Genomic DNA, 27869 nt, shown 5'->3' on the forward strand with positions numbered 1-27869 from the left:
AAAAACATCCAACCTCACAGTTGCTGACTACGTGACTGAGCAGACTGCTTGCATCCAGTTATAGAAGGAGAGATAGGAGACACATTTCTGTTGAGTTCCTCTGGGAGGAACTTCTGGGAGCTCAGGGACTTCCCTGGTAGCTCAGTTGGTAAAGAATCCACCTATAATAGATTTGGTTTGATTCCTGGGTTGGGAAGTCCCCTTGGAGAAGGGATAGGATACCCACTCCAGTATTCTTGGGCTTCACTGGTGGTTCAGATGGTAAACAATATGCAAGCAATGTGGGAGACCTGGGTTCGATCCCTGAGTTGGGAATACCCCCTGGAGGAGGGCATGGCACCCCACTCCATATTCTTGCCTAGAGAATCCCCATGGACAGAGGAGCCTGGTGGGGTTACAGTCCATGGGGTAACAAAGAGTCAGATGTGACTGAGCAACTAGGTACACACACAGTGGAAGTCCACGGCCATAGGTGAATGTTTAGTCTTATCCCCGGCAACCTAAATGCCAAGTTCATCTTCAGTCTGTGAGTAAGATGTTCACAGAGTAGAGTTAAATATTTGAATAATGCCCTCTGTTATCCACAGGCTCAGACACTCAGTCATCAGACTGTCAAGAGTTCTTTCTTCCGCTCGGCTTTTCTGAAGATTAGGTCTTCAAAAGAATAGGCAAGACTTCTGACTCATCTCTGCAGGGTTTGACTGCTTTTGCAGGCATCAGGTAAAGAAGATTCTTCCAGAACCTCGAGTTATAAGACAGAGACTTATCTGCCTTCCACTTCAGAACTCTGTGGGATTTCAAAAGCTTCAGTGATTGAGGCAAAAAGCTGAAGTCTCCGACAGGTGTAAATTCAATTAAGATGATTTTAATTTTCCTTTCCACCAGTGCTTCATGGAGTCCACTTTCAAGTTCATACCTGACTTCGCTAGACATATAACTTTTACTGAGAACAATGATCAGCCTTCGGCTTTTCTCTATCAATGAATGGATTTCATCAACAACAGCTGAAAATACAAGAGGTGGCAGGTTAATTTAAGAAAACCAAAAGGGTGGACATGAGATAAAAATCATGTTGCACAGTCTATTTTGTATTATTTAACTCAGCTTCACTAATAAAGTTTGAAGTAAGTCATAGTTTTATATGCCTATTTTTTTTAACTATTTTTTTTTCTGGCTGTGCGGCATGTGGGATCTTAGTTCCCTGCCCAGGGATAGAACTCACACGCCCTGCATTGGAAGCTAGGAATCTTAACCACTGCCAGGGAAGCCCACGTGCCTATTAAAAGAAGCAATCAACTGCACAAAGATGATAATGAATACCTCCTTAGCCTAACTCTGTGCTTGGTGTGTGTGCTCGGTAACATCCGACTCTGAGACCCCATGGGTGTAGCCCACCAGGCTCCTCTATCCATGGGGCTTCCCAGGCAAGAATAGTGGAGTGGGTTGTTATTTCTTTTTCCAACTCTGTGCCATACCGTCTTCTAAACATGTTGCGTATATGAACTCCTTTAATCAGCACAATGATCCTATGAAGAAAGTACTGTAATTACCCTCATTTTACAGAGGAGGAAACCAAAGCACAGAGTGGTTAAGTAATTTGCCCAGAGTCACACAGCTGGTAAATGGCAGAACTGGAATCTGACCCCAAGTGGTCTGGTTCCAGAGTGTCTATTCCTAATCATGACACCATCTTGCCTCTTTACACGCATGGAAGAATATGCTAAACTTCTAATTGAAATATTAAAAAAAAACCCCAACATTGCCATTATTCTAGACCACAGGTTGATAAACCTTTTCTGTAAAGGGCCAAATGGTAAATATTTTAGCCTTGGCAGGTCATACTGTCTTTGTCACAGCTATTCAGCTCTGCTGATGTAGCTCAAAAGCAGCCACAGACAACACAGGAGCAAATGCATGAGGCTGCTTCAAAGACTGGAGCTGCCCTGGGGTTGACTGACTGCCAACCTCTGTTCTAGATCTAGCCCTTCCGAGACTGAGGTTCTGATCCAAACTAGTTATGAATTGATGCTTTCACACTGTGGTGCTGGAGAAGACTCTTGAGAGTCCCCTGGACAGCAAGGAGATCAAACCAGTCAATTCTAAAGGAAATCAACCCTGAATATTCACTGGAAGGACTGACGCTAAAGCTGAAGCTCCAAATACTTCGGCCACTCAGTCAACTCATTGGAAAAGACCCTAATGCTGGGAAGGATTGAGGGCAAGAGGAAAAGGGTGCAACAGAGGATGAGATGGTTGGATGGCATGAGTTTGGACATGAGTTTGAGCAAACTCTGGGAGACAGTGAAGGAAGACAGAGAAGCCTGCTGTGCTGCAGCTCATGGGGTCCCAAAGAGATGGACATGACTAAGTAACTGAATAACAATACAAACATTCTTTATTTTTATTTAAGAATGAAGAAGAAACCTGTTCTTTAAATGATTCCCAGAAAATAATGGAAATATATTAATAATAAAATGGATGCAAAGTCAAGAAGAAATACTTTGTGACAGCGTGTCTTCTTGGATGCAAAGAAGTGACACACAAAAGTATCACAGTGTTGAGCACATCTGACAATTTGGTATATTATTCCTTAGACAGGTTATTTATTATTTAAAAATATTTTCTCTTTCTAATTTGTAACATTTTCCCTTCTTAATTTGTAACCTAGGAGGGAAAAAACACTTTTTTGAAGCCTTTTTTTTTTTTTGATGCGGACCATTTTTAAAAGTCTTCGTCGAATTTGTTACAAGATTGTTCTGTTTTATGCTTTGCATTTTGGCTGCATGGGACATTAGCTCCCAAACCAGGGATGGAATCTGCACTCCCTGCTTTGGAAGGTGAGGTCTTAACCACTGGACCACCAGGGAAGTCCCCACAACTGTTTCTTATTTACTGCCTTATCCTAAATGCCCAACTTAGAATTTGGCACAAGAATGGTGCTCAGCGAATGCTGAATGAATGAATGAGGGATGGCAACTATCAAGACATTTGTGTTGCATCATTTGTGAGGCACTAGCATCTAGAATAATTTGGAATTTAGCTATAATATACTTCAGTATCATGTTACAGCCATTTGTATTCATATATTAATTTAAAACTTGAATTTTGCAATCAAAATATGCTATGAACCATCAATCTCATTTTACTTAACCTTTACCATTACTCCTAATTTCTACTTTAATTTTCTCACAATGTCAACACGATAAAGAAGAAACGTTTTCTGGTAAGAATTAACCTGCATTTATAGTCCAAAGAATCACATGTTAAATTAGTTTTATTAGGTTTTGCTATACAAAATACCATCAAAAGAGGGACTCATCCTGTGCTCAGTCATGTTTGATGATTTGTGACTCCATAGACTATAACCCACCAGGCTCCTCTGTCCATGGGATTCTCCAGGCAAGAATATTGGAGTGGATTGCCATTTTTGCCTCCAGGGAATCTTCCCCACCCAGGGATAGAGTCCGCATCTTCTGACAGGCAGGCGGCAGATTACCGCTGAGCCACCAGGGAAGTCCTCACTCTGGTCTATCAGTTGCTTTGTGATAGCAATTCTGGCCCTGGTTCTGAAAACGGAGCACTTGCTCCCTTTCTCCAGAGTCAGAGACCTCTGAAGCAAGAGGAAGAGTTCAAGTCCTGGACCCGGCTCCCCAGAAGCCACGCTTGGAAGGAGTGCAGGTTGCTCACAATTTCTGGTTACAGGGGAACGGCTACCCACTCCAGTATTTTGGCCTGGAGAATTCCATGTACTGGAGTGTCCATGGGGACACAAAGAGTCGGACATGACTGAGTGACTTTCACTTTCACTTCTCTTTCATTTTTAAGTAAACAGGAGAGCCTTTTATAAGGTAAGCTCTTCATCTTTTAAAAACCATCTTCACTAATTTTCCTTATTTTTTTAGTGCCTTCTTTTAAAATTGGATGTACCATGTTTATTTATTATTAATGTGTATTTACCTATTTGGCCACACCTCACAGCATGTGGGATCTTAGTTCCCCGACCAGGGATTGAACTCACACCTCCTGTATTGGAAGCTAGGAGTTTTAAGCACCGGATCGCCAGGGAAGTCCCCTTCCACTAGTTTTCTGTCTGGTATTCCCTTTCTTACCTCCTCCAGGAACCACATCTCTTTCAAATATGCATAACTTATACCCAAAATGTTTCTCCAACACCCTGGGCAAAGTCTCCACAGCAAACGCGTGCTCCTCTCCATGCTCGGGCTGACACTCTTTCAGGTAGGACACGAAAGCGTCATATGTTTTTCCATCTAGGAGATAAGGTTGACCCTTTTCATTAGTGTGAAAACAAGGCTTTATTTAACTAAAGACTTGAGTGAAAGTCCTGGAAGGTGGGAATGGAATCATTGAAACAGAAAAGTTAAGTATGGCATCCTCACATTCAAGCACATCAGTCCAACACAGTGTAGACATTAAATCACATACACCGCTGTGTGTGAAACAGATGGCTAGTGGGAGGCTGCTGAAGCGCACAGGGAGCCCAGCTCGGTGCTCTGTGATGACCTAGAGAGGTGGGGTGTCGGGGCGGGGGGCGCGCTGGTGCAGGGTGGCCCAAGAGGGAAGGGGCATATGTTTACACATAGCTGATTCACTTTGTGGTACAGCAGAAACTAACGCACTGTTAAGCAATTATACTCCAATCAAAACGTCTGTGCAGTTCTTCATATATTGATTATACCTCGATGAAGCTATTAAATAAAAGAATAAAGTGTTTTTGATAGAAAACAAATCATAAAATAAAACAAGAATGTTTAAACTAGGAAATGCCTAAGGTCCCTCAAATATCCTTTGGTTCCATGTTTTTCACGCATCCTTCTTTATCTCTGACTTTTGAAGTGGTCAACAACAAGGAATACACTCAGTTATTATTACAGGCCAACAAAAAATTAACATACTCAGACCTTGTATGGGAATCAAGTAGTCAACCGGCAAATGTTTCCTAAGCATGTACATTAAGAGTCCCACTGCTTGACACCAAAAAGGTCTCTTAACACAGAGACCTGTGAAGACAGATGAAGAGTTCAAGTCCTAGACCAGGCCCCCAAAAGCCATAACTGAAAGGAGTGCAGACTTTAGGTTAGGGCACTAAAGGAGCTTAAGGAAAACAGAAGGTCAAGGAGCCCAAATATGCTCTCTTTCCAGGATCGGGAAGCAAATCCTACCTTGGCTTATTCTACTGCTATTAAAATCATTTAATCCTACCACCATCTGAATCTACCCTCAAAGCCACCCCCTGAAAGTGAGAATAAAAAGGAAGCTGACTATTATAAACAGTGCTGCGATCAACATTGGGGTACACCAGCAACCTAGATGTCCATCAGCAGATGAATGGATAAGAAAGCTGTGGTACATATACACAAGGGAGTATTACTCAGCCATTAAAAAGAATACATTTGAATCAGTTCTAATGAGGTGGATGAAACTGGAGCCGATTATACAGAGTGAAGTAAGCCAGAAAGAAAAACACCAGTACAGTATACTAACACATGTATATGGAATTTAGAAAGATGGTAACGATAACCCTGTATGCGAGACAACAAAAGAGACACAGATGTATAGAACAGTCTCTTGGACTCTGCGGGAGTGGGAGAGGGTGGGATGATTTGGGAGAATGGCATTGAAACATGTGTAATATCATATAAGAAATGAATCGCCAGTCTAGGTTTGATGCAGGATATAGGATGCTTGCGGCTGGCGCACGGGGATGACCCAGAGAGATGGTATGGGGAGGGAGGAGGGAGGGGGTTTCAGGATTGGGAACACATGTACACCTGTGGCAGACTCATGTTGATGTAAGGCAAAACCAATACAGTATTGTAAAGTAAAATAAAAATACATTAATTCATTAATTAAAAAAAAGAAAGCTGCGTATTTAGCCTGGAGAATGGAAAGAAGTGATGGGAGATGATTGAAATCATATGCTACAGGAACACACGCCTCATGGTCTATGATGCTCTAGACGGCAATACAAAAGCTTTGGTCTGTTACAGGTTTTCATTGATAACATCTGCTCCTATTTAATTCTGGATAGGAAAGCAGTGTTCAAGGGGACTGTGTCAGCAAACAATAGACTGTTCTACTAACTGGGTGACTGAAAAATAATACACATCTCTCTCTTCTGCTATCATCCAATCTATTGGAGAAGACAGAGCGGACACATGCAACAACTTGAAAAAGCTGACAAATAATATTAGCAGCTACAAGACAATGAAAACAAGACAACAAACAAATAAACAAAAAAACCTGGTCAAAGAGTAAGCAGAGATCTCCATGGATATGATGTTAGTTGGGGTCAGTAGAGGAAGAAGGGGGAGTAACTATAAAAAGGTCTACCTTATCCCATGACATTTGGTTCGATGCTAGAGGAATTAGATTTATGCTTGAGCACATTACTGGGGTGAATGAATTTGCTACTGAGTTGAAGGCTAAATATTATTGGTTTCTTTATATCAAAAGAATAGGGTAAAAGCATTCTTGGTCCATGTTCTTTATGTTGAGTTATCACTTATGCTCAACGACCCAGCCCAATATCTTCAGCAGCGTCCAGGCTCACAAAACAACCCTTTCTGTCTGTGGGAAAAGATTCTCCAGTTCTGCCTCTTGCACCCTGGTTCAGCGATTCAAATCAGAACTTATCGTTGGTTTAGAGCAACTGCTTTGCAGGATAGAGCATGTATGAAAGACTGAACATTTGGTAAAAGTTGCAGAATTCACATTCATATCAAAGGCAAGAAAAGTTGGCAGAAACAGAACTACTTCTGAATTTCATCAGTAAGTGGGTCCCTTGAATAACTCTTAGGTTGTTGTGAAATACAGCCTTCTATCAGTATAAGTAAGAGCCAGTGATTCCATTGGGCTTCCCAGGTGACTTAGTGGTAAACGAATCCACCTGCCAATGCAGGAGATGCAAGAGACGTAGGTTTGATTCCTGGCCTGGGAAGATCCCCTGGCGTAGGAAATGGCAACTGGCTCCAGTATTCTTGCCTGGAAAATTCCATGGACAGAGGAGCCTGGTGGGCTACAGTCCATGGGGCTACAGAGTTGGACACAACTGAGCGACTAAGCGCACAAATGTACATCAAACCAACTGTATCCACATCTATATTTCATTGTACTTCAGGGAGTTTCCCTTCAGTTACACTGCACACAAATGAAATGATGGCTATACAAAGTTCTCCACTGCATCACTTCTGCAATAACGGAAGGCTGTAAGAAACCCGAGTGTCCCTCAAGTGGTGACTCAATAAACAAAGGTGCATCTACAGAAATAAAACATTGTGCAACCCCAAAAAACGAGAGGCTTTATAAATTAAGATGGAAGGGTATCCAAGGTACAGTAAAGCAAAGTTCAGAACAGGGTGTAGAGCATGGCAAGATCTGACTTTCAAATAGGAGTGAAATACGATTCTCTATTATTAATATTCATTTGAATATACTACCAACAGGAGATGAGGTGGGAAACAGGCGTTGAACGAACATATATGTATCATTTCTAAGAGTTTTGGTGTTTTGAGCTACATATGTGCTATACACACACATACACACACAGATACAAAAGCAAGTGCGATGCATTATACACATATCTTTCTAATTTGGTAACTATTTTGAATTAAAAAAAAATATTTATCTCTTTATTTGGCTGCCCTGGGCCTTATTTGCAGCCCTCGGAATCTTCACTGTGGCAGGTGGGATTTTTTTTTAGTAGACATTCAGAATGTCTTTTTTCAGCTGCAGCATGTGGAATCTAGTTCCCAGACCCGGGATCAAACCCGGGGCCCCTGCACTGGGAACGTGGAGTTTTAGCCACAGGATCACCAGGGAAGCCCCTCTATTTTGAATCTTGAGGACTTCTAATCACCTTCAAAATTAGGAAAACTGAGAAACCACAGTCCCCAGATAGAAGGAGGAGCAGATTAAAAAAATAGCAGATCTAGGGGACTGGAACTCAGGTCATGTGGTATGGAGTTCAAGGTTCTTGCAAGTCCATCATGCAGCCTCCTTTGCCGGGTTTAAATAATGAACCATGATACAATTCAATTTAAATGACTTTAATTGAGTGTGCACTTTGCGTAAGGCACCAGATGGTGTGTGAGCAATGACATTTAGACACACCGTCCTTGGGCAAGAACACGTCACAGGACATTTAGAAGAACACAGTACACATGGATGAAAGGATCAGGGAATGATTTTCGGCAGCAGGTAAGTGAGCACAAGAGAAAGCGGCGCCGACAGCATCCACAGCAGATGATCCGCCAGATAGCTTTTCTCATGGAAAGCCTCTGCTGCCATTGCTGCTGCTGCTAAGTCATGGCAGTCGTGTCCGACTCTGTGCGACCCCATAGATGGCCACCCACCAGGCTCCCGTCCCTGGGATTCTCCAGGCAAGAACACTGGAGTGGGTTGCCATTTCCTTCTCCAGTGCATGAAAGTGAAAAGTGAAAGTGAAGTCGCTCAGTCATGTCCGACTTCTTGAGACCCCATGGACTGCAGACCAGGCTCCTCCGTCCCCGGGATTCTCCAGGCAAGAGTACTGGAGTGGGGTGCCATTGCCTTCTCCTCTACTGCCATTAACTCAACAATATAATCAACGTAAGGTGAAGATTAGTTCATAGCTTCTTAATGAAACTGTAAGATAAGAGATCCCAGCATTATAACATTCGTTACCTGTTAAGGTTTCGTCTCTTCCCATGAAATGTCTATAAAATAGAACCAAGTCAACTCTATAAATGACACCCACGGTCACCAGGCAGACAACCATCACTGAGATCACGACAGCTACGATCATTCCTCTAGTGAAGACGTGGCCTGGGATGTCAACTGTGTCTTCTAGAAAGAAACAGAAAATGGGAAAAATCAGTCAGGGAAATTTCATCAGAGTCTTTTGACGGTCACGCTGCCGTGGTCAGTTCTTTACCTTTTACACAAATCGACTTGTCTATCCAGTTACTCTGAACTCCTGCCCTTAGTCTCCTGCGGTGATCTTTCTGCTCCATAGAAATGTATACAAGGGTATTATTCAGAGATGTGGACTGAGAGTCTGTTCCTACCCGAGGAAGTCAGATTTCTAGGATGCCGAGACACCAAGCGAAACGCAGAAGGACCCACACATAAAGCTCAGTTCGTGGGCTGGGAACACATTGTGAAGGCGTGGAATCTTTTAATTTTTATTTATTTTTAATTAATTTTTGCTGATTTACAATGTGGTGCTAGTTTCTACTGTACAGCCAAATGAATCGGCCACACATATACATGTACCCCCTCCCGTATGGGCTTCCTTCCGATTCAGCTCGCCACAAAGCATTCAGCAGAGTTCTCCGTGCTCTACTCATCAGTTATCTACCTCATTAGTCTATATGTGTCAAACTCAACCCCCCATTTCCCTCTTGGTGCCCATACATTCGTTCTCTACGTTTGCGTCTCTATTTCCGCTCTGCACGTAGGAGCATCCACGCCATTTTTCTACATTGCACATATCCATGCATAGACGGTATTCGTTTTTCTCTTTCTGACTTCACTCTGTATGACACTCTCTAGGCCCACCCATGTCTCTGCAAAGGACACTTTATTTTAATTGAAGTGCGGTTGATTTATACTGTTACGCGAGTCTCAGGCGCACAGCAAAGTGAATCTGTTATATGTATGCATAAATTCACTCTTCTTCAGATTCTATTCTTACATAGGCCATTACAGAATACTGAGTAGAGGTCCCTGACTTATACAGTAGGTCTTTATTTGTTATCTGTTTTATACACAGCGGTGCGCGCATGTCCATCCCCAACTTCCGATTTGCCCCTCCCCCGCCCCTTACTCCCTGGTAACCTTGAGAGATTGCATGCCCAGGTGAGGGCATGTGGGCTTCAGCCTGGATCCATCACCCATTCTGTGTCCTAGAGAAAGTCACTGATACCCTAAGCTCCGTGTGTTATCTGTACGCACAGGACAGTGGTGAAGCTAGTAATATTTTCTCCTTCACATACAGGGCTGCTGTTTTGAAGGTGGGTTAAATATTACAAATAAGTAGTGAACACATTACCTGGCACTCAGCTCTGAGAATTTTTGCATATTTTTTCCCTGAAAACAGTTACTTAATTGGACCCACGTGGTGATCACTCTTTATTGCTTAACATTATGAGGGACAGCAGTGGGGCTGAGCACCAGTGCTGCCACCGAACACCTGTGAAAAGTCAAACCTTTCACCTCTCAGGAGCTTGGTTCCTGGTATGTAAGGTGAGGAAGTGATGGGCTATGACAGGCCTCTCAGCTGCAGCATTCTAGGTTTGCATCAACTTCCAAAAATAAAATTTCTCACACCTTTTAGCAGCAAGAGGAAGATTTTGGTGTCGGTGCCTCCCTCACTGGATGCAGTGCAATTGTATGAAAAGTTTAGATTTCTTGTGTTTATGTTCTCAATCCTCAGTATTCTGGAAGCAAGCCATTTGCCTTCTGAAGTCCTGTAAGAGAGGAACATGGTTTAGAATAGGCTATGTGTCGTTACCAGCAACATGACCCATGAGAGAGGAATCTGTTTGCACAAATACATCTGTAAAAAGCAATGCTCTGTGGACTTCAGTGATCTTCACTTTCTGGTGAGTTCTGTTCAAGTGTGAGCTGCCTGCTCCCTGGGAATGTCAGTCCTCCTGAGACCATCTGGGGCAGGTGCTGCCTAGAACTAAAATGCCTGGAAGATGACAGTTGAAAATACAAGAAAATATTTTCTCTCTCAGTTACAGGGATACTTCATTTTACTGAACTTTCCTTTATTGCACTTTGCAGATATTGCACTTTTTATAAATTAAAGGTGTATCAAGCAAGTCTCTGGGTGCCGTTTTCCCAACAGCATTTGCTCCCTTTCTGTCTCTATGTCGCATTTTGGTAATTCTCATAAATTCACATTTTTTCATTATCATTATATTTGTTAGGGAATCTGTGATCAGGGATCTTTGGTGCTACTATCATAATGGTTTGGGCATTTATTTTAGCCATCAAGTACTTTTAAATGAGGTAGGGACATTGTTTTTTACATTTAATGCCATCACACACTTAATAGAGTACAGTACATGCCCAGTCACTCAATTGTGTCTGACTCTTTTGCGACCCCATGGACGGTAGTCTGCCAGGTTCCTCTGTCCACGCAGTTTCCCAGGTAAGAATATTGGAGTGGGTTGCCGTTTCCTTCTCCAGGGGATCTTCCCAATCCAGGAATCAAACCTGCGTCCCCGCATCTCCTAGATTCTTTACCACTGAGTCACTGGGGATGCGCACAGTATAGTGTAAATAATTTCACGTGCATTGGGAAACCAAAAAACTCATGGGACTTGCTTTATTGCAGTGTTTGCTTTATGGCGGTGGTCTGGAACCAAACCCGCAGTAGCTCCAAGGCGTGCCTGTGTTTCATCCACTCCTCCCGTCCTGACTATTCAGTGTCCCTCCCACCGTGAAGTCTCTGCCAGCAGTGACGGGCTGCGAATCCTTGGTACAGATAGAGATGCTTGTCAGCCTTGTCCTCACAACCCTAATAATAACGCTTATTTTGTTCCGCATGTAAGTTAAAACACAATACTATTTTCAGACATCCTCCAAGCACATGAGAAATACCAGTCAAGCTGCTCAGAGAGTGTCAGAAAAGGACCAGAGACCACCAGTGCAGTCAGCTGTCTTTCTCTTATGAAAGGACTCAAGATGTCCTGTCTTTGATACAGGGCAAATGCTCTTGATATCTGCCTCTTGCCAGCGGCAGACTCTATAGGCTTGGGGTCAACCAGCACTCCCAGGTATAGTCATTCACCTGCCAGGCCTCCAGCAGCTGGACGGGGGACCCACTGCAGCCTCCAACTCTCTCAGTTTCATTTTAGAACCAAAGCACTGAAGTCACCAAACCAGAAATAGCTTCCCTGGTGGCTCATATGGTAAAGAATTTGCCTGCAATGTGGGAGGACCTCAGTTTGCCCCCTGGGTTGCGGAGATCCCCTGGAGAAGGAAATGGCACCCCACTTCAGTATTCTTGCCGGGAGAATTCCATGGACAGAGGAGCCTGGTGTAAAGAGTCCACGGGGTCACAAAGAGTCAAACACAACTGAGCGACTAACACTTTCATCTTTCTTTCAACATCAGTGTGAAATCCACGAACAAGACACAGAAAAGCTACCAAGAAGCCAAAATAGCAGACATAAGTTCATGCAGCCACTATAAGGAAAGATTCAGCGGCACTTAAGCGCTTAGCTGAGTTTAAGCCTCATTTCTGTAAGTTTGGTGAGTTGGTTTTCTGTGCCTCCAGAGATGAGCGATAGACCATGAGAAGAGGGAAATGCAGGAATCCAGTGGGGGAAAGGATGCTGAGGACAAGACACAGCAGCCGGAAGGCCACATAGTCCAGCTGAGCCAGCGCTGCATGAGCACCAAGCGCACACCTGATTCTGGGTGAGGGCATGGGCCTTGCACTGTAAGAAGCTTGCACACACGTGTCAGCAAGAATTGAGGGCTGCCAGCAAGACGATAGAGAATATATATACAACATATATATATATATGTGTGTGTGTGTGTGTGTGTGTGTGTGTATAAAAAAAAGCAGGAAAAGCTAAAAAATGCAGCTAAGGTGACAGACACCTCAGGACCATGACTCACTAAAACCTGAGTGTACAATTACTTAATAATGACAGTAATGACTCCAAACCGTTCAGAAGCATTAAATGGCCACAGAGGGACTTCCCACGTGGTCCAGCAGTTAAGATTTAGCACTTGCACTTTAGGAGGTGCTGGTTTGATTCTAGGTCAGAGAACTAAGATCCCACAAAGGCAGGTGCAGGCAAAAATGAATACATGGTCATAGGTTCCGTGTGCTTTGTTTCCATAAAGTATAACCATTCCTTTGTTGCTGCTGTCCAGTCACTCAGTCAGGTCCAACTCTTTTGCAACCCCATGGACAGCAGGCCCGCAGCCCACCAGGCTTCCCTCTCCTCCACCATCTCCCAGAGTTTACTCCAGCTCATGTTCTTTAATACAGGATATTTAAGTATTGAACTATATGCCATTTGGAGCTTTTTGCACTAACGCTGCCTCCTAGGAATTTATACCTAACCACCCTGTTGGGTTTTATTCTACCTGCTCCTATTGCGCTTCTAATTTCCATTAATGGACACTGACAGGAAAAGGCTGCCACAATTACCATGGTCAATGTCAATCGACCAACAGCAAATGTCGTGGGGTAGGTGATGAGTCATTTAAATCAGTGTTTTCTCGAGTCATCATTTACACCCGACGATCTTTGGAGACCTCCTGGACTTAAGAAACTTCCTTAATTCTCACCTTTAAGAAAGATAATCATATACATATATATATATATGGCTGATTCGGCTTGTTGTACAGTAGAAACTAACACAGCATTGTAAAGCAACTACACTCCAATAAAAATTTTTAAAAAGCAAATATAATTGATTAGTTGGACTACCCTAAAAAAAAAAGATAATCACTATAAGGAATGGCAGCTCTGAACTATCCCCAAAGAGCAGGAGGCAGTGTCTATGTCAGCATTCCTCACACCCGGTGAAGATATCTCCAAAAAACTGTCTTCAAATGGCTCTCTCCATCTTCACAATTTTTAGTTCTCGTTTCCATAATTTCCAACAAGAGAGCAAAGAAAAGTGTGCACGGGGGAAAGTACGGGGGCAGATCTGGAGAGGAAGTGGTATTAATAGATGGCCTGCCTGTGGCCAGGGGCGTCCCAGGATTTTCAGAGAGAGGTGCTGATGACGGGCTGTGTCACCTACGGACACCCAGCTGGCCCCACGGTGACACGTAGGTGACACAGCCAGGCATGCACGAAGGGTCCGGAGCGCGCTCAAGGGGCCCAGAGTGACTTGACATGTCCCAGTCTCCTGACCTGGTCTTTTCTCTGGCACATTCGTAAAATCAAAGCATCTAACACGATGTTCAAAGTTCATATGACGGTGGCCTAGTTAATCAGTCTTTCATAAGATGCTTAAGGTAAAGTTTTCACCCCCATCAGATCCTGACTCACCAAAAGCTACTTCTGTAAGGCAGTGCTAGTAAGCCTCACTGACCTTCTGTTTCACTTTTGACTCCACCACATGTCATGCAGGATCTTAGCTCCCTGATCAGGGAACGAACCCGCACCTCCTACACTGGAAGCACGCAGACTTGACCTCTGGACTGCCAGGGAAGTCCCGACCTTCTCTTTCTAATTTAGATCTCAGCAATAAATTTCTGCGTCATTCATCAGCTTGGATATGAGAATTATGATTATAAACTATGTCAGTTATAATTATAAGTTAATTCATCTCAAGCATCTTATCAGTCTTTCAGGAGTCTGGTGTTTTGATCTTATATATATATGATACAGGAGCTTTCCTGGTGGCTCGGTGGTAAAGATCCCGCCTACCAGTGCAGGAGATGTGGGTTTGATTCTTGGTCTGGGAAGATCTCCTAAATTAGGAAATGGCATCTCACTCCAGCAGTCTTGCCTGGGAAATCCCATGGACAGAGGAGTCTGGCACGCTACAGCCCATGGAGTCGCAAAACACTCAGACACGACTTAGTAGCTGAACAACAACAATGTATCACAGATCCATACCTAATTCTTGTCATATTCCCTTCATGTACATTAGGATCACTTTCATTGTTTCTCCGGGTGTGCCAGTAAATTACATCCTTTTCATTCAGCAAAGCAGAGCAGTTGAGCTGTATATCTTTTCCTAGGTAAAAGTTGACAACCAACGTTCTGATTTTAGAAACTCAAGTTTCCCAAAGGCTAAAATTAATAAAGCCAATGTATATTAATGTAACATATAATGCTAATATAGTGCTGCATCTAGGAAAAATATGCCTTGTTTTCATTAAAAAAAAAAAAACTTATAAAGCAGAGAAATTAGGTTGTGATTACAAGTCATCACCAAACTATGAATTGGCCTCTATTCAAATATTTATGTTGAAATCAACTATTAAAACTTAGGAAGGCCAGTGGACTTTCTTTTCAACCAACAGTCTAATAAGTAGTGTCAGGCCAAAACACCCACTGTAATGTCTAGAAAAACAAAATGGATAAAAGACAAAAAATTAAATTAGCTAAAAATTAAAGTTGTCAAAGTGCAGGGGAAACCAAGAGAAACAGCTGGACAGAAAGTACAGTGAGGAATAAAGTTCTTCCAGGGTGAACTGGGGCTTCCCTGCTGGCTTAGGCATAAAGAATCTCCCTGCCCATGCAGGAGATACAAGTTCAATCCCTGGCTCAGGAGATCCCCTGGTGAGCGAATGGCTACACACTCCAGTCTTCTTGCCTGGAGAAGTACATGGACAGGGGCGCCTGGCAGGCTACAGTCCGCAGGGTCACAAAAGAACCCAACACAACTCAGCAACTGAATAGCAAAAACAACAGTCAAGTCAGTCCACTGATTCAAAGTGAATCCCTTAATCAAATATTCAAACCATACAGTAAGTTTGAATAATTTCTCTAGAGAATTCCCACTGAGTTTTCATATTTAAAAAGGACCACAGTTACTATTTGGAGAAGGAAATGGCAACCCACTCTAGTATTCTGGCCTGGAAAATCCCATGGACAGAGGAGCCTAGAGGTCTACAGTCCAGGGGGTCACAAAGAGTCAGACATGACTTAGTGACTAAACAACAGTTACTGTTATAGAAAAGCCACTTAGAAAGTGACTAAAACCATGGGTCTGCAAACCATAGGCACTTCCATAATCATTTGAACACATTGCTAATTTTAACTATCACTAAAAAGGGCAATATTCAAACAATGACAAGGCTTTCCTGCTTCTGTAATATTGTTCAGTAAACATGATATGTGTTATAAACACAATGTTGATCAATAAAAAACCAGATTCAGCCTTGAAAGACTCAATTATGCCCCCCGTTCATAAACCCAAAATATATATTGGTCAAAATATACCTAGTTCCACTTTAACTTCATTGATCTTTGGTCCAAGAAGAGCTGGAATTATCTTACTGTGGTCTGAAAGTGAATAAAGAAAAGAAAAATGCATTAGTGTTGCAGGGAGCTTTGCTAAGGCAGATGTATTGCAATATCTGTTGTAATATACTTATTACTGCAGGTAACAAACATTGTGACAATCATCACTTTACATTTACTTTATTGTATTTTCGTTAGATAAGGGAGGCAGGGAATACTGGTTGCCCTTTCACTTTCCATCAACTGAAAGCTCACCTAGCTGGAGAGAGCTTACTGAACTTGGTCTCCCCTCAATTCCACCTATGACTTCTGCCCAGCACAGCTAAAAGCCAGAAAATGCAGGAAGACAATGAAACCTCCAGGCTTAGAAGACGCAGACTCACTGGGAATTGTCTTTATGTTCTCCCTTCTCTCTGCCCTCAATGCCTCCAAATAGATTTACTGGGTGCAGGGCTCTGTCAAGGGGCATGTGCCAAGGATGAAGGCGCCTCTAGAAGCTGGGGAAGGCAAGGTGCTGATTCTCCTGCAGAGCCTCTAGAATGAACACAATCCTACCGAAACCTGGAACTTAGCCCAGGGAAACCATCTTAGACTTTTGACCTCTAAAACTGTACAATACATTTATGTTGTTTGAAGACAGGAAGCTTGTGGTAATTTGTACATTCACAATGCATGCATGGAATAAAGCTATATACGTGGACGGTTGGAGAGAAAGGGGAAAATGCTGCTAAAGTAAATGAGCTCTAGAAACTGTGAGCCCACCACCTTGTTGGATGAGTCAACCTAGGAGTTTACAGCTTCCTGGGAAAGAACAAGAAGGGTGGATAAGCCACCTGTTTTCAGACACCTGAAGGAGCTGTCATTTGCAGAAGGGACCAGATTTAATTTGTGGCGCTACTGAAGGCAACCACAGACACGAGTGGAAACTACAGGAAGGCGTCAGTTCAGTTTAGTCATTCAGTCGCATCTGACTGTTTGTGACCCCGTGGACTGCAGCACGCCCAGCCTCCCTGTCCATCACCAACTCCTGGAATTTACTCAGACTCATGTCCATTGAGCTGGTGATGCCATCCAGCCATCTCATCCTCTGTCATCCCCTTCTCCTCCCGCCTTCAATCTTTCCCAGCATCAGGGTCTTTTCAAATGAGTCAGTTCTTCACATTAGGTGGCCAAAGTATTGGAGTTTCAGCTTCAGCATCAGTCCTTCCAATGAACACTCAGGACTGATTTCCTTTAGGATGGACTGGTTGGATCTCCTAGCTGTCCAAAGGACTCTCAAGCGTCTTATCCAACAGCACAGTTCAAAACCATCAATTCTTCAGTGCTCAGCTTTCTTTACAGTCCAACTCTCACATCCATACGTGACTACTGGAAAAACCATAGCTTTGACTAGATGGACCTTTCTGGCAAAGTAATATCTGCTTTTAAATATGCTGCCTAGGCTGGTCATAACTTTCCTTTCAAGTACTGCTTCTGCTGCTGCTAAGTTGCTTTAGTCAGGTTTGACTCTGTGTGACCCCATAGATGGCAGCCCACCAGGCTCCCCTGTCCCTGGGATTCTCTAGGCAAGAACACTGGAGTGGGTTGCCATTGCCTTCTCTATTTCAAGGAGTAAGTGTCTTTTAATTTCATGACTGCAGTCACCATCTGCAGTGATTTTGGAGCCCAAGAAAATAAAGTCTCTCACTGTTTCCATTGTTTCCCCATCTATTTGTCATGAAATGATAGGACCAGATGCCATATGCTTAGTTGTCTGAATGTTGAGTTTTAAGCCAACTTCTTTATTCTCCTCTTTCAGTTTCATCAAGAGGTTCTTTAGTTCTTCTTTGCTTTCTGCCATCAGTGTGGTGTCATCTGCATATCTGAGGTTACTGACATTTCTCCCAGCATTCTTGATTCCAGCTTGTGTTTCATCTAGCCCAGCATTTCTCATGATATATAAGTTATATAATAAGCAGGGTGACAATATACAGCCTTGACATACTCTTTTCCCGATTTGGAACCAGTGTGTTGTTCCACGTCCAGTTCTAACTGTTGTTTCTTGACCTACATACAGTTTTCTCAGGAGGCAGGTCAGGTGATCTGGTATTCCAATCTCTTTAAGAATTTTCCACAGTTCATTGTGAAGGCATAAGTGGACTCAATGGAAAAAAAAAAGACTCGTTGACAATCAAGTGTTAAAATCTGGACCCAGCTGCTGAGTGATTTGGTCATTTCCAAGGCAGTTCCCAAGAAGAGACTGAATGATCTATTATTGGCTGAGCCATATGAAGGATATCTTCACTGGGTGGGATTTAATTAAATAATTACTTCTAAGGTCTCTAGCTCTGGTGGCTTAGATGGTAAAGAATCTGCCTGCAATGCAGGAGACCTGGGTTAGATCCCTGGGTTGGGAAGATGCCTTGGAGAAGGAAATGGCTACCCACCCAGTATTCTAGCCTGGAGAGTCCCCATGGACAGAGGAGCCTGGTGGGCTACAGTCCATGTGATCACAAAGAGTCAGACATGACTGAAGAGACTTTCCAAGCAAGCAAGCAAGGTCTCCAATACCCTACAAGTCCAGGCTTCAGTGTTTCCATTACATAGGGTCTGGGTTCATGGTAAACCAGCATAAAAGCCGTCATCCCCAAATGTAAAGCTTCTTCCACACTTGTGCTCCTTACATGCTCTCGCCTGAGTGGACTGTCCCTAGCGTGTCCTGCTATCTGTCCTTCATGCTCTGCCCCTAGGAACCAGCTCAAACAGCCTCCAGCATCTCTTCTACCTCTGGACTCTTCCTGAACCCTTAGAAACTCACAGATGACTTCAATTTCATATTCCATGGTGCTTCTATGCGGCTTATTATCTAGATACAGAGCAGGATCCAGGGGGGCTCCTGGGCACAAAAGACTTTCTGTGTCCCCCGTTTATTGAATAAAGGAAATTGGCTTCATTCAGCCTCCAGGACCTTGAGTTCCCAGGATGCAGTGACAAGGGAGGAACAGTCAAGAAAGAATAGTGCAGCCTTGGGGCAGCGTCCTGGTTCCCCCTCAAGGGATACACAGAACAGTATCTTTGAGCTGTTTTGCAAATACTGAAACCCCCACCAGGTGGGAGAAGTTAGCAGTGATAAATGGAATACTTTCTGCCACACCAGTTAACAAAGGATGTCACAGTCATCAGAGACTGCTGCTGTTGTTCCGCTGCTCAGGCACGTCGAACTCTTTGCAACCCCATGGATTGCAGTGTGTCAGGCTTCCCTGTCCTTCATTATCTCCTGGAGTTTGCTCAAACTCATGACCATTGAGTCTGCCATGCTATCCAACCATCTTATCCTCATCAAAGATTGCAGCCCTCCAATGTGAGCTAGGGCTTTCCAGATGGTGTTAGTGATAAAGAATCCACCTACTAATGCAGGAGTCACAGAAGACACAGATTCAATCCCTGGGTCAAGAAGATTTCCTGGAGGAAGAAATGGCAACCCATTCCAGGTTCAATCCCTGGGTTGAGAAGAACCCCTGCATTAGGAAACAGCAATCCACTCCCATATTCTTGCCTGGGAGATCCCATGAACTGAAGAGCTTGGCAGGCTACAGTCCATGGGGTTGCACAGAGTCAGACACAACTAAGCAAATGAGCACAGCACCAATGTGAGCTTCTGAGCCCTGAGGGAACTCGGGAAGCAGCATACCTGCCACCTCGCAGTGGTCAGGCTACAGCCACTGCCCAGGGTGAGCCCTTAGGAAACTCCAGATGTGAAAACCCAGGATACTGGCCCCAGATAGCTGAAGTGAAGTGAAGTGAAAGTTGCTCAGTTGTGTCCCACTCTTTGCGATCCCATGGACAATACAGTCCATGGAATTCTCCAGGCCAGAATACTGGAGTGGGTAGCCTTTCCCTTCTCCAAGGGATCTTCCCAACCCAGGGATCAGACCCAGGTCTCCTGCATCGCAGATTCTTTACCAGCTGAGCCATCATGGAAGCAAAGGTGCAGAGCAGAGGAAGGACTTCAGGGAGCCCAGACTCTTGTATCTTCCCATACACAGAAAAGCGCTAAATTCCTTACCTTGTGATATCTGGTGTTCTTTAATTAACAATACTCTTGAGGTCCAGATTACCTGCCCTGTGTTGCAAAACTTCTAACCTGGCTCCTCATTCACCTCCTTGGAACAGTTCTCTCAGGGTTACTTGAGATGCTGCCTTCTGGGCTTCATAACTCTCAACTTTTAGGTTGTGAATATTTTTTAAGCTGACGATGAATGGTATGCTGCCCACAAGAATGTAGACCCCAGACTGGTTACCACTGGGCTTATCGTGCTGATGCTCACTTACTTCACCACCAACCAATCAGAAGAATGTCCTCAAGCTGACCACGCCTTCTTTGAAATACAATCTTGAGGGCATTAGCCCACTGTGGCCCCCTTTGTCTGGCAAAGTAATAAAGCTATTTCTTTCTACTTCACCTAAAATTCTGTCTCCAAGATTTAATTTAGTGTCAGGGTCCAGAGTTCAGATTTGGCTTTAACTTCTGACTATATATAATTAAATTCCTGAAAACAGTGCATTATTCACTTAATTTCATATTTCCCTGCTTTTCTTACCTCCCAATACTCCGTTTATTGAATAGAGATGTTCAATAAGCAATATTGAGTGAAAGCAGATGCTTAAGAAAAGATTCTACCATGTACTGAAATACCAAATGGAAGAACATCCAAGGTTCACTTATATCAGCTTTCATTACCCACCCTCACTCCATCACTGCAAAATTATTCAGAGTGGAAGATGAGGCCAAAATGATTTTGACCCTTATATGTGAACTAGTGATGTGGTCACAAGTCCAGCTAAGTTGCCTTTGCCTTCCTGTATGACTTTAGAAGAAAGAAAACAGTCAATTTTACTAAGACATATTTGTTTCTTCCTGATTCTAAAATTTATCTTACCTCCAACTATTGTAATATTGAAGGTTTTGGTGATGTTGAATAGTTTTCCATTATGACGTAGGAAAAACACACAGGTATAATATCCCTGATCTTTATACTCTGCATTCTTTAAAAATGGGGTTTTATTGTTCTCGATCTTTTCACAGTTCTGTTTTAGAAAAAGCAAGTTAAAATACCTTGAGTAAAAATGGTATCCTATGACAAGAATTTAAAATGTTACGTTAAAGATTTTTAGAGACAGAAGGAAAGAGAATGAAAACTAGCAATTTCTGAACAAACGTCTCAGTGATTTGGTACTGCCTCTACTGGAACAATGAAATATACTCCCGTTAGTGAATTGGACCCTGAAACAAAAAGATAAACTAGTGGAATTAGAATGAGGTCTGTAGTTTAGTTAATAATATTGTTCAGTTCAGTTCAGTTGCTCAGTCATGTCCGACTCTTTGCAACCCCATGAACCGCAGCACGCCAGGCCTCCCTGTCCATCACCAACTCCCGGAGTCCACCCAAACCCATGTCCATTGAGTCGGTGATGCCATCCAACCATCTCATCCTCTGTTGTCCCCTTCTCCTCCTGCCCTCAATCTTTCCCAGCATCAGGGTCTTTTCAAATGAGCCAGCTCTTCGCATCAGGTGGCCAAAGTATTGGAGTTTCAGCTTCAACATCAGTCCTTCCAATAAACACCCAGGACTGATCTCCTTTAGGATGGACTGGTTGGATCTCCTTGCAGTCCAAGGGACTCTCAAGAGTCTTCTCCAACACCGCAGGTCAAAAGCATATTGTATCAGTGCTAATTTCCTGCTTATGACTGTTGTATTATATGGTTATGTATGTATATTGTTAACAAGGATAAGATGAATAAACAGTATATGTGAACAATAAAAAAAGAAAAAAAAGAAATACAATCCTATTTCTGGTATTATCATTAGCATTATTAATATTCTCTGGGAAATAGAGTATGGGGATATTGTAAATGCTTTCATCATTTCCTTTTAATCTCTCTCTTATTTACACAAAGAGAGGGAGGAAGTGGAGGAAGGGGAGAGAGAGAGGGAAAAAAACCACTACCACAAAAATATCCCCGTTTGGGTCAAAACTTTCCACACAACTATTTCTCAATGCTTTTAGCCTAGTTCCATGTATTCAGGACTACCCAACCTAGGGGTTGGTAGTGGAGTGGGGAGCAGAATTACTCTGAGAATCGTGTTCCTAGCACACCAGCCAGCCCCGCTGAAGTCCCTCCCCAGAAGACAGTGAACTGATTAGAAAGGCATAAAAAGGGCTTCATTGGTGATCCAGTGGTTAAGAATCTGACTACCAGTGCAGGTTCAACGTGGGTACTGAACGCCTAACCCGGAGCATCCTACGTGGAAGTAGGATCTCCGACAAGTCAGCTGAGCTGTGCAGACCCAGAGCTTGTATGTTACATGTTATGAGACCAGAATGCTGCACAGCCATCAGACCCTCCTTTTGGAATTTTGGTTTTTTCTATTGTCTTCAGTTAAAATATTTTAAATGCACTACCTTATACAATACCGTTCTATTGACCAGTTGTTGATAGTAATTGTGTTCACAGGCTATCTGTAAAGATTTCTTAACTTCCACAGCTTTACTCGTTACCAGGTTCTCAGTAAAACAGCTGTGTTTTGTTCTTGGGATGACATTTAATTTCCAGTCATGAGTATCATTTCTAGAAAATAAAGGTTTAGAGATATTTTATCATTAGGACAGAGATTTTTCAAATACCACTTTTCAGTAACCAATCCAGTGAAAAAATGTTTCCTTATTTTTGTAAAAAGAGACTCATTCATGGATGCCCAAGTTCTGTTCTTCCACTCCAACTGTGAGTTATATAGTCTGCCTTAGTGTGGAAAGGCCCAGCTGTAACCCACTTCTGGAATCACCCCTGTTAAAAGGTCACATAACATTCACAGGTTAATAAGAGATTCTGAATTTCTTTCTGACTCCTGGGAGTTCCTATATGTAAAAACAAACCCCAATGACCTCACTCTGTGCAAAACCACAGGAGTGCAATTAAGGTTTCACTGCGATGTCTCACTCTGCTCTCAAGGGCTCTGATGATAAATCGGGACTCACTCCAGAGGTGCTCGTGAAAGAACCTACTGTGTGCAGCAGCGGTCCATCACCATGCACCTGGCCCTGAGCTGATTTCTACAGGTCAGTCTCAAATCTGTACAAAAATCCACACATGGAGCTTCCCTGATGGCCAAGTAGTTACAAATTCACATTGCAATGCAGGGGACATGGGTTCAACCCCCAGTCTGGGAAGATTCCACATGCCATGGGGCACCTAAGCCCCACGTGCCACAACTGCTGAAGCCCTCGTGCCCTGGAGCCCGTTCTCTGCGACAAGAGAAGCCAGTGCAATGAGAAGCCTGATCACTGCAACTAGAGGAAGTGAGGACCCCGGGCAACCAAAAACAAAAATAAACTAATTTAAAAGAAAATCACACATATATCACGTACACATAAGTACATACACAACATCACAGAGATACCAGATTAACACTATATCATCTGTGTTCTCACTAACGGTTCATCACTTAGAATATTTCTTGTCCCAGTTACTCCTTCCCCATCTCACCAAATAAAGTATAAAGAGAACTAAGCTCAGTAATAATCACTGACATGTTCAGTGAGCGGCTGTCATTTCATCGAATTCAGGATTCTTGACTACAGGTATCCTGGAAGGCTCTATCTAGGCTTAGTCCAGAGAAGGCTGTGCAAAGTCCATTGGAGGCTCCACTCTCACTGCCCTGAGAGGGAGGTTTGTGACCATCTGACACACACATCTCTCACCAGCACTGCCATGTGGCTCTCAATCAACTCCTGAAAACTGGACTGGGGGGTGTGTGTTCGTCGCTCAGTCACGTCTGACTCTGTGCAACCCCAGGGACTGTAGCCCACCAGGCTCTTCTGTCCATGGTGTTTCCCAGGCAAGAATACTAGATTGGCTTGCCATACCCTTCTCCAGGGGATCTTCCCAACCCAGGGATCAAATCCGTGTCTCCCGCACTGGCAGACGTTTCCTTTACCACCAAGCCACCAAAGAATTATGGCCACCAGGACCAGAGAGTATCTACACCAATTCCAGCCCATCTCCCCCGTCTGAGGTCATCACCCTGGAATCTGCTCTGCTTCCCTTCATGCTTAGAAACATCATGACGACTGCACCACTTGATTCTTTTGACCAGTGACTTTGGGCAACAGGAGCAGCTGCATTAAAAAATGAATTTCATTGAAGCCTCACTTATCTTTGGCAAGGGTCACCTAAAAGTAAGTCACAGTGAAGCAATCCCCTTTCATTAACATTATTAAGAAAATAAACATAGGGCAGTATTTAATTCAGTTTTTCAACAATGACGTATTACTTCAAGTTGTAGGAAGAACAGGAAGAAGAAAACATATGGATAATCAGACTTCTCCAGTTATTGTTTATTTGACTTGCCACACCAAGTCCAAGAGTTCTGTGAAATATACTACCACAAAGAGAAGGTGTACTCACCCCATTTGGAAGGAGTAAGACCCATTGTCACGCAACTCCACTGGCCAAAACTCCAAAACATAATCACGCAAAAGAATTCTGGGTGAACTGCGCAAGCTCAGGTCAACAGGCCCATGCGATTCATTTTTATACCATTTTATGGTGGTTGTTTTTTTCTCATGCTTGGGTGAAGACGAGCAATATTTCAGATAGAAAGGTTCCCCTTCGACTGCAGTAATGTGAAGACGTGAGGTACAAGTTTCTTCTAAAGATTAGCAAAGTAAAAGAAAAAAACAGAACAGAATGACAAACGTTAAGTTTTCTTCAGATGAAGAAGCTGGATTGGTAAGAACATCCTGGGAAAACTCGATATCTCGTTTCTGTGGGTTCTTATTTTAGGGTCAACCTTTCCAACACTAAGAAACAGGAGGTCAATCTCTCTAACAGTAAGGCACTTGCAGAAGGTAAATGAAGACAAAATTTCCAACAGCATCTCCCAAAGAGGAAGATACTGGAACTTAACCTACAGAAGCTGGAAGACAAATAAATGCATGTTGTCTCTTGAAAGAAAATGTTACTCGTGACAGTCACCAAGGTCACAGTGTTGCCACACTTACCCTGAAACATCCCAGTTGAGGCATCACCATGGGAAAAAAAAAAAGAAACCTAGAAACCTCAGAGTTTCCCACCTAAATCATCAGAAGTCTCACGGGTCCTGTTTTCAACCTGTCTACCTAACCAGTCCCCAGGCAAGGGAGAGGATGGTTAAAAGTACGCTTATGTGTGCGTAAATCCATTACTTCTCTAGGTTATCATGTGGATAATCAATAATTGACGCATATAATTCATATTGATGATTAATTCATATTGACTTACTCAAATCTGGGTCACTTCTCCTTTCTGAGATCTCTCTCTCCTTCCCTCTTTCTCAACTAATCCAGACACTTCGGCTTTAGGGATTTATCGGATCCTTTGGGTCATCCTGAGTCACCTCTCCCCTCCTTCCTCACTTCCAATAGTTCAAAGTAGGCAGGAATGGACTTTTTCCCTATCCTGTCTTCTGGAAGCTCCCTTTGACTGCATTTTGAACATGAGAACCCGTACGTTGAACCAAGCAGTTCTCTGGGGGGGATACAAAGTATGTGCTTTCTCTATAGCCAGGGTTTATTTTTCAAAGCAACTGCCTGGTTTTAATTCAGTGTTGTTAACCACGTGGTAGACAGGAAGTGGCTCCAATGGCAGAAGCATTCTTTGAAAACATGGCTGTCAAAACCACCTCGAAGCACAGCACTCAATGAACATCAATCTTGCTTCTGGTGGTTGTTGCGAAATCTTTACCTTACAGCTCAGGACCTCAACTTAGAAGGTGTGATACCGTGTAAATGAGGGTGTTAGTTTTAACTGACACCTCAGAGGATGATGGGTCAGTAAAAGCTTGATATATTTTCCAGTTTAAGAGATATAACCTACATATGCATGCTTGCTAAGTAGCTTCAGCCGTGTCTGCCTCTTTGTGACCCTATGAAATGTGGCCCGTCAGACTCCAGTGTCCATGGGATTTCCCAGGCAAGAATTCTGGAGTGGGCAGCCATTCCCTCCTCCAGGGGATCTTCCCCACCCAGGGATTAAACCCAGGTCTTCTGCTTGGCAGGCAGATTCTTTACTGTTGAGCTACCAGGGAAACCCCAGGGAGCCATGATATAACCTCCCTTTGAGATGGAAATCACATGTGAAAAACTTTGTAAAAATCAGTGACAAGGATGGTTGTGATCTCTTTGGTTTCAAATAACACAAAGCCAATTTTAATCTCAGACAAACGTATTTCAGAATAAAAGTTTTCGCTTCCTGCTGTCTGCTTAAACTCCCAGGGTTGAATCTTTCCTTTATCAGTAACCTCACATGAGTTTTTACTTGATTCCATTCCTATGAATCTCTCATTTTCTATGTCAGGGATACCAAAGGGTTGGTAATTTTCTAAAGTAAAATTTTAAATCACAATTTTTAATAAGTTCAACATCTTTAGTAACCACCTCCACATAAATAAGTAAAATGCTGATATTCCCTCTAGAACACCAATGAAGCAAGCTTGTGATTGATTATAATTACTAACCTGAGGTGCTTATAAACATAAGTACCCAAACTGTCAGGTGTATTCCTCTACAATGCATGTTTAGGATTCTGCTTCAAACGGCTTCTCTGGAAAACAGAATAAAACAGATTCAGCCAAGACTTTCAAACAAAAGCATACCTGTTTCATGAAGGAGGTTTTCAAAGTCTTCTGGCATACAGGCTAAAAATTTAGCTCAAAAAATGTTCACATCCCTTATACAGTCATCAGTGTTCCTTAGAACTTTCAGCTATGTAGAATTAATTAAATTTCAAGGCAATTCAGGAGGAATACCTAAAAATGCAAATTTCTAAGACGGCCTGCTGTATTTTAGGTCTGGTCCACTAAATCTGACCTCAAAGGTCAAAAGTGAGTACAACAGTATTTCCAGAAAATCCACTATCCTGTGAATGAGAAGTTTGCATGTGTGGAAGTGTGTGTGTATGTCCATTGAAGCTTCTTTTTTTTTTCCCTCCCACTATACCAAAATATTCATCACAAACTTCATATGGGTTGAATTTTTAAATATTGACCTTTTTCTTTTCAGAACTAAGTTTTTCACAAATTAGGAGCTACGTTTATCTTGCTCATCACTGTATCACTAAAGTCAATGGCTCCCACACAGTAAGCATACTTGTTAAAAAGGAAGAGGTGTGTCTATACTCACATAACCATAGAAAAACTCCCAAATTTCAAAGTTTTATACAATCCAGATGCCTAAGCAAAATGGACTCAATGAACTCAAATCTGTGTTGAATTTTGATGCTAATCCAACCCATCTTTTGTTTGACTGATTATAATACAAATTGAGAGAGAATACAAACATAGGTGCACTGGGGTTCATAGATCAAGACTGAATATCTCATAAACAAAACCCATGTTCCTTATATATTGCACACCTGTAAAGGAAGTGAAACACAGTGGAAAGAGTTTGGAGTTTGGGACATACAAAACTGGGCTGGCATTCCTGCTGAGTCTTCACAGGCTGTGCAACCTTGAGCAAGTTACTTAGAAGTCACAAGGCTTATTTGCTCATTACCAAAATAGTGTCGATAAGAAGGCCTATCTCCAAAAAGTACTGAGCGATTAAATGAGCAAATCTTTATGAAGGATTCCTAAAGGTGTGGTAGTCTCTGTACCCCAAATAATTCTTTCACTAATCGCCACTCAGTTCAGTTCAGTTCATTTCAGTCGCTCAGTCGTGAGCGACTCTTTGCGACGCCATGAATCGCAGCACGCCAGGCCTCCCTGTCCATCACCAACTCCCGGAGTCATGTCTACCCAAACCCATGTCTATCGAGTCGGTGATGCCATCCAACCATCTCATCCTCTTCTCCTTCCACCTTCAATCTTTCCCAGCATCAGGGTCTTTTCCAATG

At 42.9% G+C, this 27869-nt stretch overlaps 1 protein-coding gene across 3 annotated transcripts; it reads right to left on the reverse strand.

Annotated features, from left to right (window-relative positions):
- Window positions 1-648: 648 nt before the first annotated feature.
- IL18R1 (interleukin 18 receptor 1) lies at window positions 649-26580 on the reverse strand. Of its 3 annotated transcripts, none has more exons than XM_068977787.1 (10): window positions 26494-26580; window positions 24405-24648; window positions 22403-22568; window positions 20878-21025; window positions 15938-16000; window positions 14606-14726; window positions 10330-10469; window positions 8683-8844; window positions 4110-4268; window positions 649-1004 (listed from the first exon to the last, which is right to left on the reverse strand). In XM_068977787.1, exons 1-10 carry the CDS (start codon window positions 26549-26551, stop codon window positions 649-651), a joined length of 1617 nt encoding a protein of 538 aa, XP_068833888.1. In that variant the 5' UTR covers window positions 26552-26580. The 3 variants fall into 3 exon arrangements, with proteins under 3 accessions (XP_068833888.1, XP_068833904.1, XP_068833896.1); XM_068977803.1 differs by having other exon boundaries at window positions 8683-8841; window positions 24405-24645; window positions 26494-26551; XM_068977795.1 differs by having other exon boundaries at window positions 24405-24645; window positions 26494-26551.
- Window positions 26581-27869: the final 1289 nt, after the last annotated feature.

This window comes from Capricornis sumatraensis, chromosome 1, assembly GCF_032405125.1.
Source record: "Capricornis sumatraensis isolate serow.1 chromosome 1, serow.2, whole genome shotgun sequence".
In the NCBI taxonomy this organism is placed as follows: domain Eukaryota; kingdom Metazoa; phylum Chordata; class Mammalia; order Artiodactyla; family Bovidae; genus Capricornis; species Capricornis sumatraensis.